Source organism: Pelodiscus sinensis, chromosome 4 (genome assembly GCF_049634645.1).
Source record: "Pelodiscus sinensis isolate JC-2024 chromosome 4, ASM4963464v1, whole genome shotgun sequence".
Taxonomy (NCBI): Eukaryota; Metazoa; Chordata; order Testudines; family Trionychidae; genus Pelodiscus; species Pelodiscus sinensis.
This window is the reverse complement of record NC_134714.1, coordinates 91,938,891-91,955,424: the sequence shown is the minus strand read 5'-3', so window position 1 is coordinate 91,955,424 and position 16,534 is coordinate 91,938,891. Positions and strand designations below refer to the sequence as shown.

Here is a 16,534-nt window from a genome sequence, read left to right as displayed (position 1 = left end):
TTACTTATGTTTTTATTTGTCAAGTGTCAGAGAGTTTATTAAAATATTCAGATTAATAATTATCCTGCCAGTTTGAACAAAAACCCTGTGCATAATTTATTTCATACTGTGAATAGGTAAAAATCACTGAGACCCAAGAAAATTTGCTTTTTATTAATATTCAGACTAAGTATCTGTTTAAAGTGAATGAGTGTTAATAATTCTGTCATTACAAAAATAAGTGAACTGTCTTCAAATGCTCCTTCTATAGTAATTTCTGAGCTATCAGGAAATTTTGAGGATTTGAAAGGTAGTAGAATTGAGAGTACCTGTAGTAACAGCCCAGTGTTTCATAAAGAAGAAGCAAAGTCTAAGGTAATGTATACGAGAGTAAGCCCTGGTCTGTATAACTTATGTCAGTATAACTAATTAAAGTAATTATAGAGACTTAACTACCTGTGTACATAGTACAATGGCAATTGCAGGGCTTTTCTTCTCACCATAGCTAATGCCTCATGGGGAGGTGGAGTGCCTATGCCAACAACAGAATCTTTGTCTGTGTAGGTAATGTCTTCACTAAGAGCTACAATGCATTGGTGCAGTTGTGCAACTGCAGACTGAGTGTAGGCAAGCCCTAACTTTTGAACTCTGTCTCCTAGATTTTGTGTGAAATTATGGGTTAACCTGTAATTTTGTTCCTTACTGAAGAGATGAAACAAAATGTATATAGCCAAATATATAATGGTCTGACTGGGCACGCCTGGTGATTCACCTTTCTTGCCTTATCATTCTGGCTGTATAGCTAAGTTTTACTGGCCAACGATAAAATAATAAAGTAAGTAGGGGAATCCACTATACCTGAGCCTGTCTTAATCTAATAATAATCATAATCAAAACAAGGAAAGAAGATAGCAAGATCTGAAAAACCTGAATAAAGATGATCCCAGTGAATACTGGGAGCACCAATTCAGATCCCTAATGGCCTGACTGAGCAGCTCAAGAACACATTAGCTATGTCTACGCTGCAGGCTTGTTGTGCAAGAAGCTTTTTGCAGAAGAGATCTTCCGCAAAAACTTCTTGGGCAAGAGCGCATCCACACTACAAAAGCACATCGCAAAACAGATGCGCTTTTGAAAAAGAGAGCATCCACACTGCATGGACGCTCTTGCCCAAGAAAGCTCTGATTGCTATTCATAGAATAGACACCAGAGCACCTGTGGTTTTTTCAATTGGCGCTTTTGCTGCAAAAACCCCTAGTTGTCTGTCCACACACACCTTTTTGCACAAGAGATCTTGCACAAAAAGGCTTATTCCTTGTAGAAGGAGGAATAACTCTTGCACAAAAAGCCCTCTCATCTTACAATTTACTGTAAATTTACTTGTGCAAAAACACGCTTGTAGTGTGGACACTTCGTGAGTTTTTGCGCAAAAACAGCCATTTTTGTGCAAAAAATCTGCAGTGTAGACTTAGCCTAGGAGAGGAGTGCAAGACATCAAGATAAGTGACCTCCAGAAGACAAGTGCTCTTAGGTACTGTGTGAGAATTTTAAGGAAGCTCAAAGGAGAATAAGTGCATTTGAGCATCTAAAATGTAGAAATTCTCCAGATAAATTTTGAGAATGGCCTAGGCCTCCTTTAACTATGCTGCTGTAAATCAGGAGCCATTTACCGGTAACTGAAGCCAATGGATTTATGCCAGAGTAAAAATGGAGCTAGCAAGAGGAAAATCAGGCTCATCTTGTGTAGTTCACGAGAAACACAGCTTTGAAAAAAAAAAAAGTCTGGGCAGGACTTCAACTTTAGGAAGGCTTATTCTTCCGTTAGCAAATCAGGAGCTCAGAATAATTAATTAGGCCTTTAAGAATGCTGGGAGTGATTTGCATACAGCTCAGATAAAATAGGCTGGGTATACTCAAAGAGTTCTCAGCAAATACATATTTGAACTCTTTTGGGTCAAATTCAAATGCATAATAGGGGGCAGGTGAAAGGGGCAACAGTTCTGGATTATGGCAGTTAATTTTGTAGCCCAAGAAATCATCAAACAGGAGTAGGATACAGACTATGGAGCACATGCAGTTTACTGATTAAACTCAAACAAAAGCATATCATCTGCATGTATTACTTTAGGACAGACACCCTAATGGATATTTTCTCAGGGTGTGTCTTCATTGCAAAAGGGAGCAAGCCTCCAGCCCAGGTAGGCAAACTCAAACCAGTGGGGCTTGAGCTAGCATTCTAACAACAGCCGTGTGAACATTGGCACTCAGAATGTAATGCTCTCCTGTGCACCTGACTGTTTTGGCTTGAAAGCCAAAGCTGCAGATGAAGCTGCAGTATCTATACTGTTTTTAGCATGCTAGCTCAAGTTCTGCTAGTAAGTCTGTCTGGCCAGTCTGGGAGGCTTGTTCCCAACTTCAGTGTAAACATAACCTTAATACAGGGGTGCGCAATAAGCGGCTCACAGGCCAGATGCAGTTCATCAGATTTAGCTCCTGGCAGCTTGCCAGATATTTTCTTTACCTATGTGTCTGCAAATTTGAGCACTTGCAGCTCCCATTGGCCACAGTTTGCTACTCCCGGCCAATGGGAAGCAGTGGCCCAGCTCCCAGTGGCAGGGAACAGCAAACTATGACCAACAAGAGCTGCAAGCAGCCATACCTGCTGACACACAGGTAAATAAAGCATCTGGCAGCTTGTTGGGGCTAATCCGGCAAATCGTGTCTGCCCTCCGGGCCACTTATTGCCCACCCCTACCTTAGTAGGTTAATTCAAATTATCTGAGAAGTGTCTCAATTGCCAATGAAACAAGCAGGGGGAGAAAGAAGACACCCATTTTGCATATCAGCAGGAAAAATTGCAATTTGTAATTTGAGCATTAGAGTTTTGTAATAGGGCCTGAATCTATCCAAAAAAATCGTCCCCCCACCAAAACTATGTAAAAACTCTAAAGGGAAAGGGCCTGTAGCCTTGACAAGAAACAAAACACCCCCAGAAACAGTCAGTTCTTTCAGCCAGAGAGAATCTTTATCAACAAACATCAAACCAAGTAATATATGCAAAAAGAGAACAAAATGTCCACAGTCTGGGATGTGCAATTATGGTGGTGGTTTCCGTGATGTGAAATCTGTCCCCTGAGTATCAGACAAAGTCTATCGAAGTTATTTGCTTATTGCCAATCTGTGCTCAAAGTGGAAACCTAAAGTCTCTCTGTGACATTACTTACCCCCTGCACAAATGTACCAGTTTTTAATCAATTTTACTTCAGAAGGTGCTAAATTTAGACATTAGAAAATCGCCATTCCACTCAATTTTGGCAAATAAAACAAAACAAAACCACCTTAAACTTTCCTTAAATGTGGTGTTGGTGGAGGGGGGGAAACAAACCAACTCCACCTTCCAAGCTATGCATTAATGCTTGATCCAACCATTTATATTACTTTTTCACAGTACATTCTTTTTAATATGATGTGAATAATGCATGTGAAACACTTTAATCATTAATGAGATTAGCATACAACCCTTACCATCAGAATACTCACTTAAGTAATGAGGTAAATGCCAGCCTTAATGATTTCTGCCATCCCTTTTCTCCCACATTTGCTTCACAAGGAAAGGATGGAAAATTGAATTCCTTTGTAAATATGAACTAATGATCTTCTTAGCAAAGATTGAAAAAAATGTATATATCCTGTGGTTTCCATTTCCTTGGCTTTATTGTTTTTATGTAAATTCTCCCAGGACATTTCAGGTTATATGTCTGGAAACCCCGCCATCCAGCAGAGGAAAGGTTGAGAGAATAATGAGAAACGTGCTGGAAGAATTCACATAAAAACTTTGGAGACATGAAAATGGAAACAACAGACACTGAGAAAACTTATTGCACAAAAGAAATCTTTATCCATGTGTGTATATATTCATGTATACATGTACATATATTAGATAGGTAACTGAGATATCATCTATCCAGACAATGAGTAGTTCTGAGATATCAGGGTAACCATGTGATTGAAACTTGAGTGGCCTGTATTATTAGAATCCAGACAGATATAGAAATAGATTTATTCAGTTATCCTGCATTGAATTGTATACACATTAAAACATAATGGGCTCCAACATGAACAATGTGTTTTTAAAACTTTCCTGTACCCTTGTGGAGGATAAAATTTTGTCACTGAAACACATGAAAACTACCAGTTGGAGAAAACTTTTAAAGTTTTTTTTTCTAAAACATACAATTTTATTTTAACAATTTATTATTCAAAAGTAAAGCTGTGAGATACTCAAGTTAACTCAGTCCTCGCCCACTCTACCACAATTACATACTATAAACCTACTATTTAAAATCAAGATTTTCAAGAGTGATTAGTGATTTTACATGGCCCATTTTTGGGGTATCCAACTTGAAATACCTTATCAAGACACTTGATTTTAGAGAGTGCTGCTTATTCATTCTCTGAAAACCAGGATCTCAATGTGTCTCAATTTAGACACCCAGAATAAATGTGGCCTAAAATTCTGTAATAGTTATCTGGAGTTTTCTCATGCAAGCTATATGCCAGCCAGACCCCATTGCAATGCTACCATAAATGAACAGAAGAGAGCTTTCCTGACATGAAGAAATTATCACCTTGAATAGGAGACCTGCCAGAGGTATGCATGGTCATGCTATACTTCAGCCATCTCTGTCTGGTATAACTGTTCTTCAGGGGTTGTTACACAGAAGTGTTATTTTGGAATAACTGACGTTATTCTGAAATAACATAGTCCGTGTCTACAAAGCAAGCCATTATTTCAACGTAATGTTAAAATAATGTCGAGCAGGAGGACTTCTTACTCCGACTCCTGTAACGCTAATTTTATGAGGAGTATGAGAAGTCGGAGGAAGAGTACTCTCTTGGACTTCCTGCTGTGTGGACAGCTCCAAAAGTCGAGCCATTGACGTAGCTCAAGTTGCGTAGCTTATTTCGACTTTAGCCCTGCTGTGTAGCCATACCCCAAGGGATCTGTAAGGTGCAGTAGCAGCTAAACTGATTAGCCCCAGGCTCAGGAGAACACAAGAGGTGGTGTAAAGCTACCTTTATCCAAAGCCTCTCAGATGCACTGACTGCTTCTCTAGCATGGCTGAATTGAGCTTTATGTCACAACTGTCATATTATAAGGATGACTGATAACATCAGAACTACAGTTGAGCCCAAGCAACAAAACTTAGATACTGATCTAAACTTCTCAGAAGATCAGAGTTTTATTCTGATCAGGTCCACTATTCAGAGAGGAGACTGACCAGGAAGTTAGATCACAGAATTAAATGTCTCTAAATATCAAAGATGTTCCATCCAATCTGACTTTTGGTTTAGTCTATCTCTAATATGACAGTAAACAGTTAGGCTGTGTCTACATTGGCACCCTTTTCCGTAAAAGGGATGCTAATGAGACACTTCGGAATTGCAAATGCCACGGGGGATTTAAATATCCCCCACGGCATTTGCATGAACATGGCTGCCGCTTTTTTCCGGCTCGGGGTTTTGCTGGAGAAAAGCGCCAGTCTAGATGGGATCTTGCGGAAAATAAGCCCTTTTCCTGAAGATCCCTTATTCCTACTTTCAAGAGGTGGAATAAGGGATCTTCCGGAAAAGGGTTTATTTTCCTACTTTCCAGAAAAGGGTTTATTTTCCTACTTTCAAGATCTTGCGGAAAATAAGCCCTTTTCCGCAAGATCCCTTATTCCTACTTTCAAGTAGGAATAAGGGATCTTCTGGAAAAGGGTTTATTTTCCGCAAGATCCCGTCTAGACTGGCGCTTTTCTCCAGCAAAACCCCAAGCTGGAAAAAAGCGGCAGCCATGTTCATGCAAATGCCGCGTGGGATATTTAAATCCCCCGCAGCATTTACAATTCCGACTGGTCTCATTAGCATCCCTTTTCCGGAAAGGGGTGGCAATGTAGACACAGCCTTAGTTTCTGATATCTGAGACAGGCATGTTTTTATCACTTGATAGCCAAAATCTAATTGGCTGAGACATGTCAGAGGTCCATAAATAACTCTCCACTAATCACCAGAAAAGATGATCATGCCATATTGGCGATTTAGTCATTTGCCAAGTGGCCAGAAGCTTTTGGAACTTTTTGACCAAACAGTAACAGGTGATACGACACTGTCTTCCCCCAAATAGCTTGTGTTTGAAAAAGTAAATCCTTTGCACAATCCTTTTCCATTTTGTAGTTCTAGGTATGTGAGTAGTAAATAAAGTATACCTCCTTTCTTATTTTTAGTGGAAAAATTGTGTCCACTTTACAGTAAGTGTGACTATTCAGAGGAAACTGAATTGAACAATAGAGTATAGATCTCTGGCACATTTGATCAGTTTTGCTGCAAACTCAGCCACTCTTGCCTGAGGAATTTTACTGGCTACATAACAAAAAGAATGAAATTCATGAGTTTCAGAAGGTTTCATATGATTCTTCAAGATTCAAGACAAATTCAAGACAAATATAGAAGTTGTAAAACCATGCTACCATGGATCACTGAAAACTGGGTTTAGTTGGTTTGTTGTCCTTTCGGTTCTTTAATTAATAATATCATCTCATCCAACTACTCCCTGGAAACTCCACATCCTATTTATCAAAAGCCAATATTCAGGGGAATCCCCCCCCCCCAATACTGTTTAACACTGCTGAACATTCTCCCAGACAATTGCTCCTGCTTAAAATCTGACTTCTAAAATACACTGAGGATCTTTATTTTAAAAAGTAAAAAGCCTGGATGTATGTCTTGCCTGCTCTCCATCATGCCTATTTTACATGGCATTTAGCAAAGGTCTCAGACATCTCTCTCTCTCTCTCTCTCTTAATTAGGCTCTTAAAATGGGAAAATACATCCGATCAAATATATATAGCAGCCACATGAAATAAAACAAAAATAAACAGAAAAAACAACTTATATGTTATTAAAGAAACTTGAAGACACTACTAATGGGTCACACTATCACAAACAGATGATATATTCAACTATCTGATACTATTTTAAAAACAAGATTTAAGACCATATTCCCAAGAGATAAGAATAGACGTTGCTCCAACTAAGTCAGTGAAATTATGGTGATTTACACCACCTGAGAATCTGACACTTTGTTATAACTCTAGGCAGTACAGATAAGGGTATTACAGTGAAAAGTATTTTTTAGGCTGGCCATTGAAATGATAAGCTCTTTGGAATGCTTGACAAATGCTATGAAGAAAGAAAGAACGAAAGAACGAAAGAAAGAACGAAAGAACGAAAGAAAGAAAGAACAAGCTCATCTACAACATACAAAATCTGGATGGTTTTCTTTTGGCTGCCTATTCTCCCTGAAGAAAGTGGTGAACCTGTACATTTTACCCAACATAAGACATATTACCATATTTACAATGCTGACAATTATTGAAGTTGTCAACAGTAGAAAGGAGCCTTCTAAGGCCTAAAGCGTCCCCCAGAGAAAAAAGTGTATACCTGGAAAAGACAGCTAGTTTGACAGGAAGCAGCTTATGCTCTTCTTCAAAGAAAATTCTCCATCTGCTCCACTAAATTTGATTATTGGATCACATCAATAGACCAGGCTGATCAGCAGGCTTTAGACTTACATGTCTAAACTACACCCCTCTTTCAAAAGAAGGATGTAAATTAGACATATTGAAATTGCAAGTGAAGCCGGGATTTGAATTTCCCACGCTTCATTTGCATAATGGCGGCCACCCGTTCTTTTGAAAACTGATATTTTGAAAGTGAAACCGCCATCTAGATGCAGTTCTTTTGAAAGAAAAATGATCTTTCGAAAAAGGGTTTTTCTTTCAAAAGAACTGCATCTAGACGGCGGTTTCATTTCGAAATATCCATTTTCAAAAGAACGTGCATCCGCCTTTATGCAAATGAAGCATGGGAAATTCAAATCCTGGCTTTATTTGCAATTTCGATATGTCTAATTTACATCCCTCTTTCGAAAGAGGTATGTAGTCTAGACATAGCCTCATAGTGGAAGGCCACAAAAGACACTACTGGGGGAGCTAAACACTGAAATGATAAACGTGGATGCCTTTTATATTAGCAGTAGGATACAGGACATTTTGGGCAAGTCTACACAGCAGGGTTTAACTCGAAATAAGCTATGCAAATGGAGATACGTCATTTGCATAGTTTATTTCGAGTTTTGGTGCTGTCTACACAGCACTCATTTCGAAATAGCGCACTCTTCCTCTGACTTCCCTTATTCCTCATAAAATGAGGGTTACAGAGTAAGATGAGGAGTCAGAGTAAGAAGTCCTCCAGCTTGACAGTATTTCAACGTTATGTTGAAATAATTGCTGACTGTGTAGACGTGGACTATGTTATTTCGAAATAACGCTAGTTATTTCAAAATAATGTTGCTGTGTAGACATAGCCTAAGGGAGTTTACTCAGTGGAGAGTGTAGAAAAGGAAATTTATGGCTTGGTAGCTCTTAGGCTAAGGTCAGTACTTATTACATATATCATAACTTGTCTCAGTGCTAACTTGTGCTCTCTCATCTGTTTATATTTGTGATCTTTGGCCTTGGATTGCAAGTTTTTTGGACAAGATTCTAACTTTTCATTCTGTGTGTATGTATGGTGCCAAGCCTAAAAGGGGGAAGGGGGGCATCTTTCGTTGAGACTTCTAGGTGCTTCTGCAACATAAAAAAAAAAAAATAACAAAAGCTTATTACAAATCTGGAAGAGAATTTGGCATCTGGGATAAATACTTCTGTTTGGGAGAGAGTTGTGTGAAGTGGAGGTTTGCATGCTGAGATTCAAGGTTCATAATAAGGGAAAATGCAAGAGTTTTGGTTAGAACATGGGGCACGTTAGCTGCACTTGCTACAATGCAAAAAAAAGAGTTTGGAAGTTGGGAGGAGGTTCAAGTTACAGGTGTTTACCATGGCAGCTGTGCAAAAAATTTGTGTTGCTTTAGGCTTTGTCTTATGTTCTTTTATAGGTTCAGAGGCAATAAAGCAGGAAAGAAAGCTAACATGGGGACACCTGCCACCTTTTTTCATTAGAAAACCTAACACAAGTTATGAGCCCCAAATCCCATACATTTCCCATGATGTCAAGACAAAAGTTATCAAACTAGTCTGCTGTAAATTAATGTTCATACATGGAAACTAACAAGCTGAATATAACCCTTTTTTTGCCCTGATTGTTAGCATCCTTTCATGAAATTAGCATGTTTGGTAATGTATACGTATTGTAATCTCATCTGACTTTGCCTAAGAAACCTGAAAATCCACAAGAGAAGCTCAGGTACTTTGTAGAGTGCAATTGTTTTAGCTTTTATAATACAGATTTCAAGTTCATTTTACAACATCAAGGAAGAGAATATGGAGTGGCTAAACATCTATTTGTTGTATTGGGGGTCTTCTGGATGTTCATTTGTGTTTACTTGATATTAGTGAAACCCAAACAGACTGCATCTCCCATACTGCACCATTATGCATCAACAAACTGAAACAAACATTTAATTTCATAATGTCAAAATGTTTCATTTCAATTAAAAATTGCCAGTGTTTTGACTTTTCACCCCAATTTGGGACAAAATCAAATGTTAAAATCCCAGAATTATGCATAGCCTGGAAATTCCATTTTCAATCAACTCTACAGTTAGAAATCCCATTCATTTTCCTTTACATGCTGGAATGTTCCAGATTTCTTAGGGCTTTGTCCAGTGCAGTCATAATCTGTTTTTGCTAGGTTCCTGGTGCTCCAAATGTGATTATTTGATTTCTTTCAAGTGAAATGTACAGGCACATTTTAGTTATATAACGGTGTACATTTCATCCAATAAGGCTAAGAGCAGTACAGGCAGTCCCCAGGTTACGTACAAGACAGGGACTGTAGGTTTGTTCTTAAGTTGAATCTGTATGTAAGTCGGAACTGGCGTCATCTGATGCTGAAACTGATCAGTTTCAACCGTGGCTGAATCTGGACGCCAGTTCTGACTTACATACAGATTCAACTTAAGAAACCCAGGCGTCCCCAAGTCAGCTGCTGCTGAAACGGATCAGCGGCTGATTCCAGGAAGCCTGGGGCAGAGCAACTCTTCCTCGGGCTTCCTGTAGTCAGCCGCTGGTCAGTTTCAGCAGCGGCTGACTTGGGGACGCCTGGGGCAGAGCAGCTGAAACTGGTCTGCAGGGAGACTGGGAGCAAAGCCTTGGAGCACGCCCGCAGCGGGACAGCCCAGGCGCGCTTGAGCTGTCCCCCTGCGGGCGTGCTCCACGGCTTTGCTCCCCGTCTCCCTGGTCTTCAGGGAGACGGGGAGCAAAGCCTTGGAGCACGCCCGCAGTGGGACAGCCCAGGCACCTGGGCTGTCCCGCCGCCGGCTTCCCCCGAGGCTTTGCAAAGCCGCAGAGGGGCTGGCGCTGCGGGGCAGCCCAAGTGCGCCTGGGCTGTCCCGCCGCCGGCTTCCCCCGAGAGAAAGCCGGCGGCGGGACAGCCCAGGCGCGCCTGGGCTGCCCGAGCCCCTCCGCTGCTTTGCTCCGCGTCTTCCTGGTCTGCAGACCAGGGAGACGCGGAGCAGCTTTTCTCGCCCCAGAGTACACGGGCGGCGGGACCGTGAGGTCCCGCAGTCCGTGTCCTCCGGGGTGAGAAAAGCCCCGTTCGTAACTGCGGATCCGACATAAGTCTGCCTGTAACTCTCAACGATTTCCTGTGAGAAATTCCTGAAAGGAAATTTTTCACTTCTGCTATGGTGCATACAAACCTTCAAATAAATCCTTCATTGAAATATATGCGAGCTTAGAAGTCAGTGAAATTGCTCACTTTAGAGACCATAACACCTATTGGAAGAGGGACTCTGTTAATTACTGGCATCCTGATCACATTTCCGTTCACATAACTGTTTTCTGACTACCTACAATTCTTGTAGTTTCAACTGAAAACAGTATTCCCAGTATTCCCACTTTTTATCTTAAACTGTTGTTTTGCATTTGTAGCTGGTAACATGGTTTTTAATCTTTTGGAATAAATTATTAATATTAATAACAATTTTACAATTTTTGTGGGTGTGAATCACACACATAATTATACAGTTAATTAGAGAGTGTGTGTGAGTGTGTGCATGTGAGAGAGGGAGCAATAAGTGTAACTGGTTGGTTGCACGTGAAGGATGATCTAGGCCCACCAGAAGATGAAGCCCAGCTGGGGGATGAGCTAAGTAGAACATAAAGGACAGAATCCCACATATAAAAAGATCTATAGGTCATAATCCTTCTTTGAATCCTAGGCTGTGTCTACACTGGTGCGATCTCGCGCAAAAGCGGCCGCTCTTGCACAAAAACTTGCTGCCTATCTATACTGGCCGCGTGTTCTTGTGCAAGTAAACTGGCGTTCTAATCTATAAAATCAGGGCTTCTTGCATGAGAACTCTGACACTTCCACTCAGGAATAAGCCCTCTTGTGCAAGAGCTCTTCCAGAAGAGGCCAGTGTAGACAGGCAACATGAATTTCTTGCACAAGAAAGCCCTATGGTTAAAATGGCCATCAGAGCTTTCTTGCTCAAGAGAGCGTTTACACTGGCATGGATGTTTTTGCGCAAAAGCACATGCCAGTGTAGACGCTCTCTTCTGGAAGAGTTTTTGCACAAGAACTCTTCCGCAAAAGAGTTCTTGCGCAAGAAGCTGCCAGTGTAGGCGTAGCCCCAGAGAATAGAAAAAAAGAAGTTTGGGAAAGCTGTAAGAAAGGGGCTGAAGGAAGACTAAGATAGGAAGGAATCTAGGGAGGTAATGTGGTATATGAAGGTGCAAATCTTAGCTACTTATGACAGGGTCCTTGAATGGCACCCTGGATGGGAAGGTGAGCATATGTGTATTCCCCACTGGAGAAGGTGATGCGGAACCACTGGGAGAAGGAATAGTGGGTACAAAGCTTGACTTCCAAGGAGATAGTTCTGGTCTAGAAGGTGTTGCAGTGTGAAAGAGTGGGAGAACAATTCTATAGTGTCAAAATAGGAAAAAGATTTTATTTCTGAGTTCAGTTTAGTGGCTCCTTAGGGTTCGTCTAGTAGGAGAGTTCAAAGTGAGACTAGGATAGGTGCTTCACTGCTTTTGAGAGCTAGTACTCAGGCAAGGATGGCTCCTCTTCTGTACAGAGCCATTTAAGATAACACAAGAGGGGAGAAAACAGGAGAGGCTGACTACAAATATTCATGGTTCCCCAGTTCTCTGCTTCAGTCCATGTCAGAGGTGCTTGCGCTGCTTCCAACAATCTCTTAGGACCAAATGCTGTCTAGGGACAATTAAAATGCAGTACACTCCAGCTGCTTCCCCTTTCTGCTAACACACCCCTTTAGGCTTCCAGGACCTTTGGAGCTTGCTATACTATCTACAAGCCTGCTGGGAACTTCCAGGTGGTTTGTACTCCCTTTATATCACTTGAGTGGTACAAAGAGAGAACAAGGCAGAAAATTTGTTCCAGAGCATTAATTCTCCTGATATGATGCATGTGGCCCTGAAGCTGAGAAGTTGTACACTAGTGTGCTATGCCATCATTTGGTGCTCCACAGTAGCAGTGAAGCTAAAATTGATTATTCCAATTGAGAAACATAGGCCCCTGCCACTTGAGCTAAAGAAGAATTGCTCTTAATACTCTGAATTTATGGCACACCGAGACAAATGATGCAATTAACAGTGGGAGATGTAGAAGTAAGCCTATGCCATGTGGATGTGTGGTGGTTTGTAATAGTTCACGGTATTGTCTGCCCTGTCACAATTTTGACTCCCCATTGTAGGTGACTTCGTGAGTATGTGATGAATTTCCAGTCAAATCTTGGCCAGTCTTTCAAAAGGAACATGCCAAATTGTGGTACTATAACCTATACTAAGAGAGTGACTCTGGGTCATCCACTGACTAGTATACAGTATACAGAGAATGAAGATGACAATTGCTTATATACTACTACATCTGAAAACAACTTTTTTTAAAGTTGCTTTTAAAGTTACAGGGGCTTTTGAAGCTAAGATATTTCCCCCTATGAGGCAAATAAATCTGTTTCTTAAGGCCAAAGATCATGCTTTTTTATAAACAGGGGAAGAGTTCCATCCCCACGATGACAGAGATATGAGAATTGCTACATTTGGATATGCTGAGCGTATCCATTACACCAGCATTTTTCAAACTTGGATCACATGGCACCAAGGTAAGCTGCTGTTGGGCCCGTGCTGATTTGTTTACTTAATGTGTCTGTAGGCACAAAGTCTCACAGCTCCTATTGGCTGCAGTTTGCCATTTACACGTTTGAAAAATGCTGCACTAGAACACAATCTGCTCCCAGAACCAGGAATAGAAACCAACCTGTTGCCTGGTATTTCACTTCCGTATCACAGATAGCTGTGTAACCCACTAATATGGTCCAGCCTAACCCAGGAGAGACATGGTGGGTATGTGTGTGCCATTCCTCTATTTGATATAGGTAAAGTGACGAGGCCTCTGATTAACATTGCTAACTCTCAGTCATGAATCAGCCTGCTCGAAATCATGATTGCGTTAAACTTCATGATTTAACAACAATTTCGGGATTATTATTTTTCGTTTGAATTTTTAGAGATCGTTGTATTTTCAGCATAAGACCTAGAGACTTTTTTAAATGAACCTGAGCCACACTTAATCACAAGATTACAGCAAAAGGCCCCCCCCCCCCAAATCCTCATAACCACTGGGGAGCTGAAATGATTGTGTTGCTGTGGAAGTGAAGGTTGTGGGTGCAAATGCTGATAGGGTGAAGTGTGGATACAATGTATACACGTGAAAGTTAGTGTTAGAACCCTGGCATAACTGTGGGATTTATTTTATACACCAATGTGCACCATGGTACGTCCACTTGTGTTCACATTTACTGCAGTATTATTGCATTGGTAGCAATCGCGCTTAAAGGCAGCTGCTTTCTAACTACAGAACATTTAATAGCAGGGGCTGATCCCTGAGGAGGGTGTATTTGTATCGCGGGCTGCCTAGCTAGGAGAGGGCTACCCGCCAGCATTGCACCGAGACAGCACCGACCAAAACAGTCACATCTGCCTGCCCCGCTCTACCTAACTTGGACGCCAATCCAACAACACGCAACCTAACCCCCAACGATCGAGGGAAACGGAAGTCAAATGGCAGGAGACTGACATCACCATCAGCCAATGAGGTTGCAGAGCTCACCTTCATCCGGGTCCCGATTGGGCGACTTCGCGGGCGAAAGGCAGAGCCGCAGCTCGAACGTGTGGCGGGAAACGCGCGGCGCCTAGGCGAGCCGTCACCATGGAGACGCTGCTGTGGCAGGTGGAGCAGCTGCCCGGGCTCCTGGCCGTGTCCCGCTCGGGGCAGGTCCGGGACTGGGACCCGCCAGCTCTGGACAGAGCCCTGCAGTGGGGCCGCTACTTCCAGCACCTTCACGGCCGCTTCCGCGCCCAGCCCCGGCTCCGGGCCGCCTTGGGGCAGCGGCTCCGCCGGGGGCAGCAGGGGCCGCCGCTCGGCTTCCCGCACCTGGGGCGCTGCCCGGAGCTGCTGGGCCTGTCGCTGCTGGGCAACCGGTCGCTGCCGCCCGCCGCCTGCCACCGCCTCCTGCGGAGCTTCCTGCTGCCGCCCGGAGACCAGGCCACTGCGGGACCCTGCAGCCTCGGCCTCCTGGCCCGCCGCAAGGCCGCCGTCCACCTGCTGCCGACGCCCAGCTCCGTCCTGGCGCGCCCTGAGGAGCTGGGGCCGCAGCTGCGGGCAGAGGCCCAGCTGCTGCTATCCCGGCTAGAGGAGGAGGAGGAGGAGGAGGAGCAAGCTCTGGGAAGAGTCCTGGAGCAGCTGCCCGGGCCCAGGGTCTACCAGGTGTTGGCAGCGCTGCTGCTTGAGCAGGCCGGGGCCAACCCTGGCGAGGAGGCCAGTTGCAGAGAGCCAGCCGGGCTGGCTGCGGCAGTGCTCTTCTGGCTGCTCGGGAACTCGGGCCGGCTCTCCGCCTTCTGTCGCCTCCTTCCGGGCTCCATCCTGGCTGCGCTTACTGCCCGATACCCCCAGTTGGGCTCCCCTTATTTGCAGCTCCTTACCGACTGGGGTAGTCGCCTGAGCTACAATCCGCTGTGCGGCCAGTGGGCCAACAGCTGCTGCCCTAGTGAGGACCAGCTGTCTTGGGAAGAGCTTCGCGAGCGCTTCAGCTGTTTTGTGAGGGGACCGACTCCGCTCCGAGAGGCAGCCCTGTCTGCTCTGAAAAAACTGAAGACTCTGGATGGTGATTTTGAAGTCTGTGGCCTGAGTGTCTGGAGTGACCTATTGCTGGAGATGCAGGCAGACACCTCGCTAAAGAAAGGACTGGACTAGAGCCTTAGCTGGGAGGAGGAGGAAGAGAAGATAGATATATTAAATAGGTTTCATAGGAAATTAAAAGGTCTGAAATCCAATAAACAGAGTAACTTTCTTTTCTCTGTAGGTAACATCAAAGGCCAAGTGGATTATATCTTCTTTTGGAGTGAAAAGACAATTTTGTGATTAGATTGCATGCCATAATACTTGAGTATGCTCAACAAAAAGTGTCTGTAGGACTAGGTTCTATTCTTGGACATGCTGATGTACACCTATGCTGTGGCTCCATGCAGTTATGAGTTAACTTTTTCTTTACTAGTCAACTTGTTCTCTTCTTTACATTTTCACTTCTTCCCCCTCCCTCTCCCTATCCTATTATTTTGTTGCCAGCTCTGATATTTCCCAGTACATATGGTTGGGCCATTTGGTGTGGTAATGCCCTTAATTCTGTAGATCTCTAGCAGGAATGCTTTCATCCCTTCTTTGTCATTATTAAACTGACTTTTGTTAGTCTCTGTGTGGGGGGGAACTAATTACTGGTGGGGATTTGCTAAACTAAGGTTAGATGGTGAAATTGACTGAGTTATAAAATAGCTCAAAAGCTTTAGAGGAGTAACTGAGTTAGTCTGTACAGGATAAGCTTAAAAACAACAAATAGTATGGTAGCATTTTAAACACTAACAAAACATGTAGATGGTATCATGAGCTTTCGTGGGCTCAGCCCACTTCTTCAAATAGTGGGCTATTTGAACACAGAATAGTTATTACCCTAACTGGCTCCTGCAGTTTGTGAAAGGCTGAAGCTCACTACCCACTTTTTTTTTTAATAAAACACTTTATTGCACAAAGCAAGAGTGGGATGTTACAAATGAACATGGAATGCATTTGACCTACAGCCTCAATAAACTTATGAGCCATAATGCTAACTACCTACACATAAAATTATATCAACTCTGGTGGTTTGTTTGTTTTCAAAGCAACTGAAATGCTGTATGGTGATGATACAGGACCAAATGATGACCCTTCTACTGCTGGGACTACTTAGGTGATGTTATTACTTACGTGAGCAATTGCTGCTCATCCATGGAACATAAAAAGGGAATCATCATCTGACCCACTGTGAGCAACTGTTATAAAACTGCATCAGTAAAATGACACCTTTATTAAGGTATTTAAAAATGCTTTAGGTTAAAAACACTATATAAATGGAATGTCAGAATTCTTAAACTTCCTCTAAACTACCCAG

The 16,534-nt window shown here is 42.7% G+C and overlaps 2 protein-coding genes across 2 annotated transcripts in view; one reads left to right on the top strand and one right to left on the bottom strand.

Annotated features, from left to right (window-relative positions):
- GAS2 (growth arrest specific 2) overlaps positions 1-14,317 on the bottom strand; it is a 167,217-nt gene extending 152,900 nt beyond the window's left edge. Inside the window, exon 1 of the mRNA XM_006111497.3 lies at positions 14,164-14,317. The gene's annotated coding sequence lies outside the window, so the exon portion shown is untranslated. The remainder of the gene's footprint in view (positions 1-14,163) is intronic.
- Positions 14,263-16,244, top strand: FANCF (FA complementation group F). Its single transcript, XM_075927751.1, has one exon. The coding sequence runs from the start codon at positions 14,263-14,265 to the stop codon at positions 15,304-15,306; it is 1,044 nt and encodes a 347-aa protein (XP_075783866.1). The 3' UTR covers positions 15,307-16,244.
- Positions 16,245-16,534: the final 290 nt, after the last annotated feature.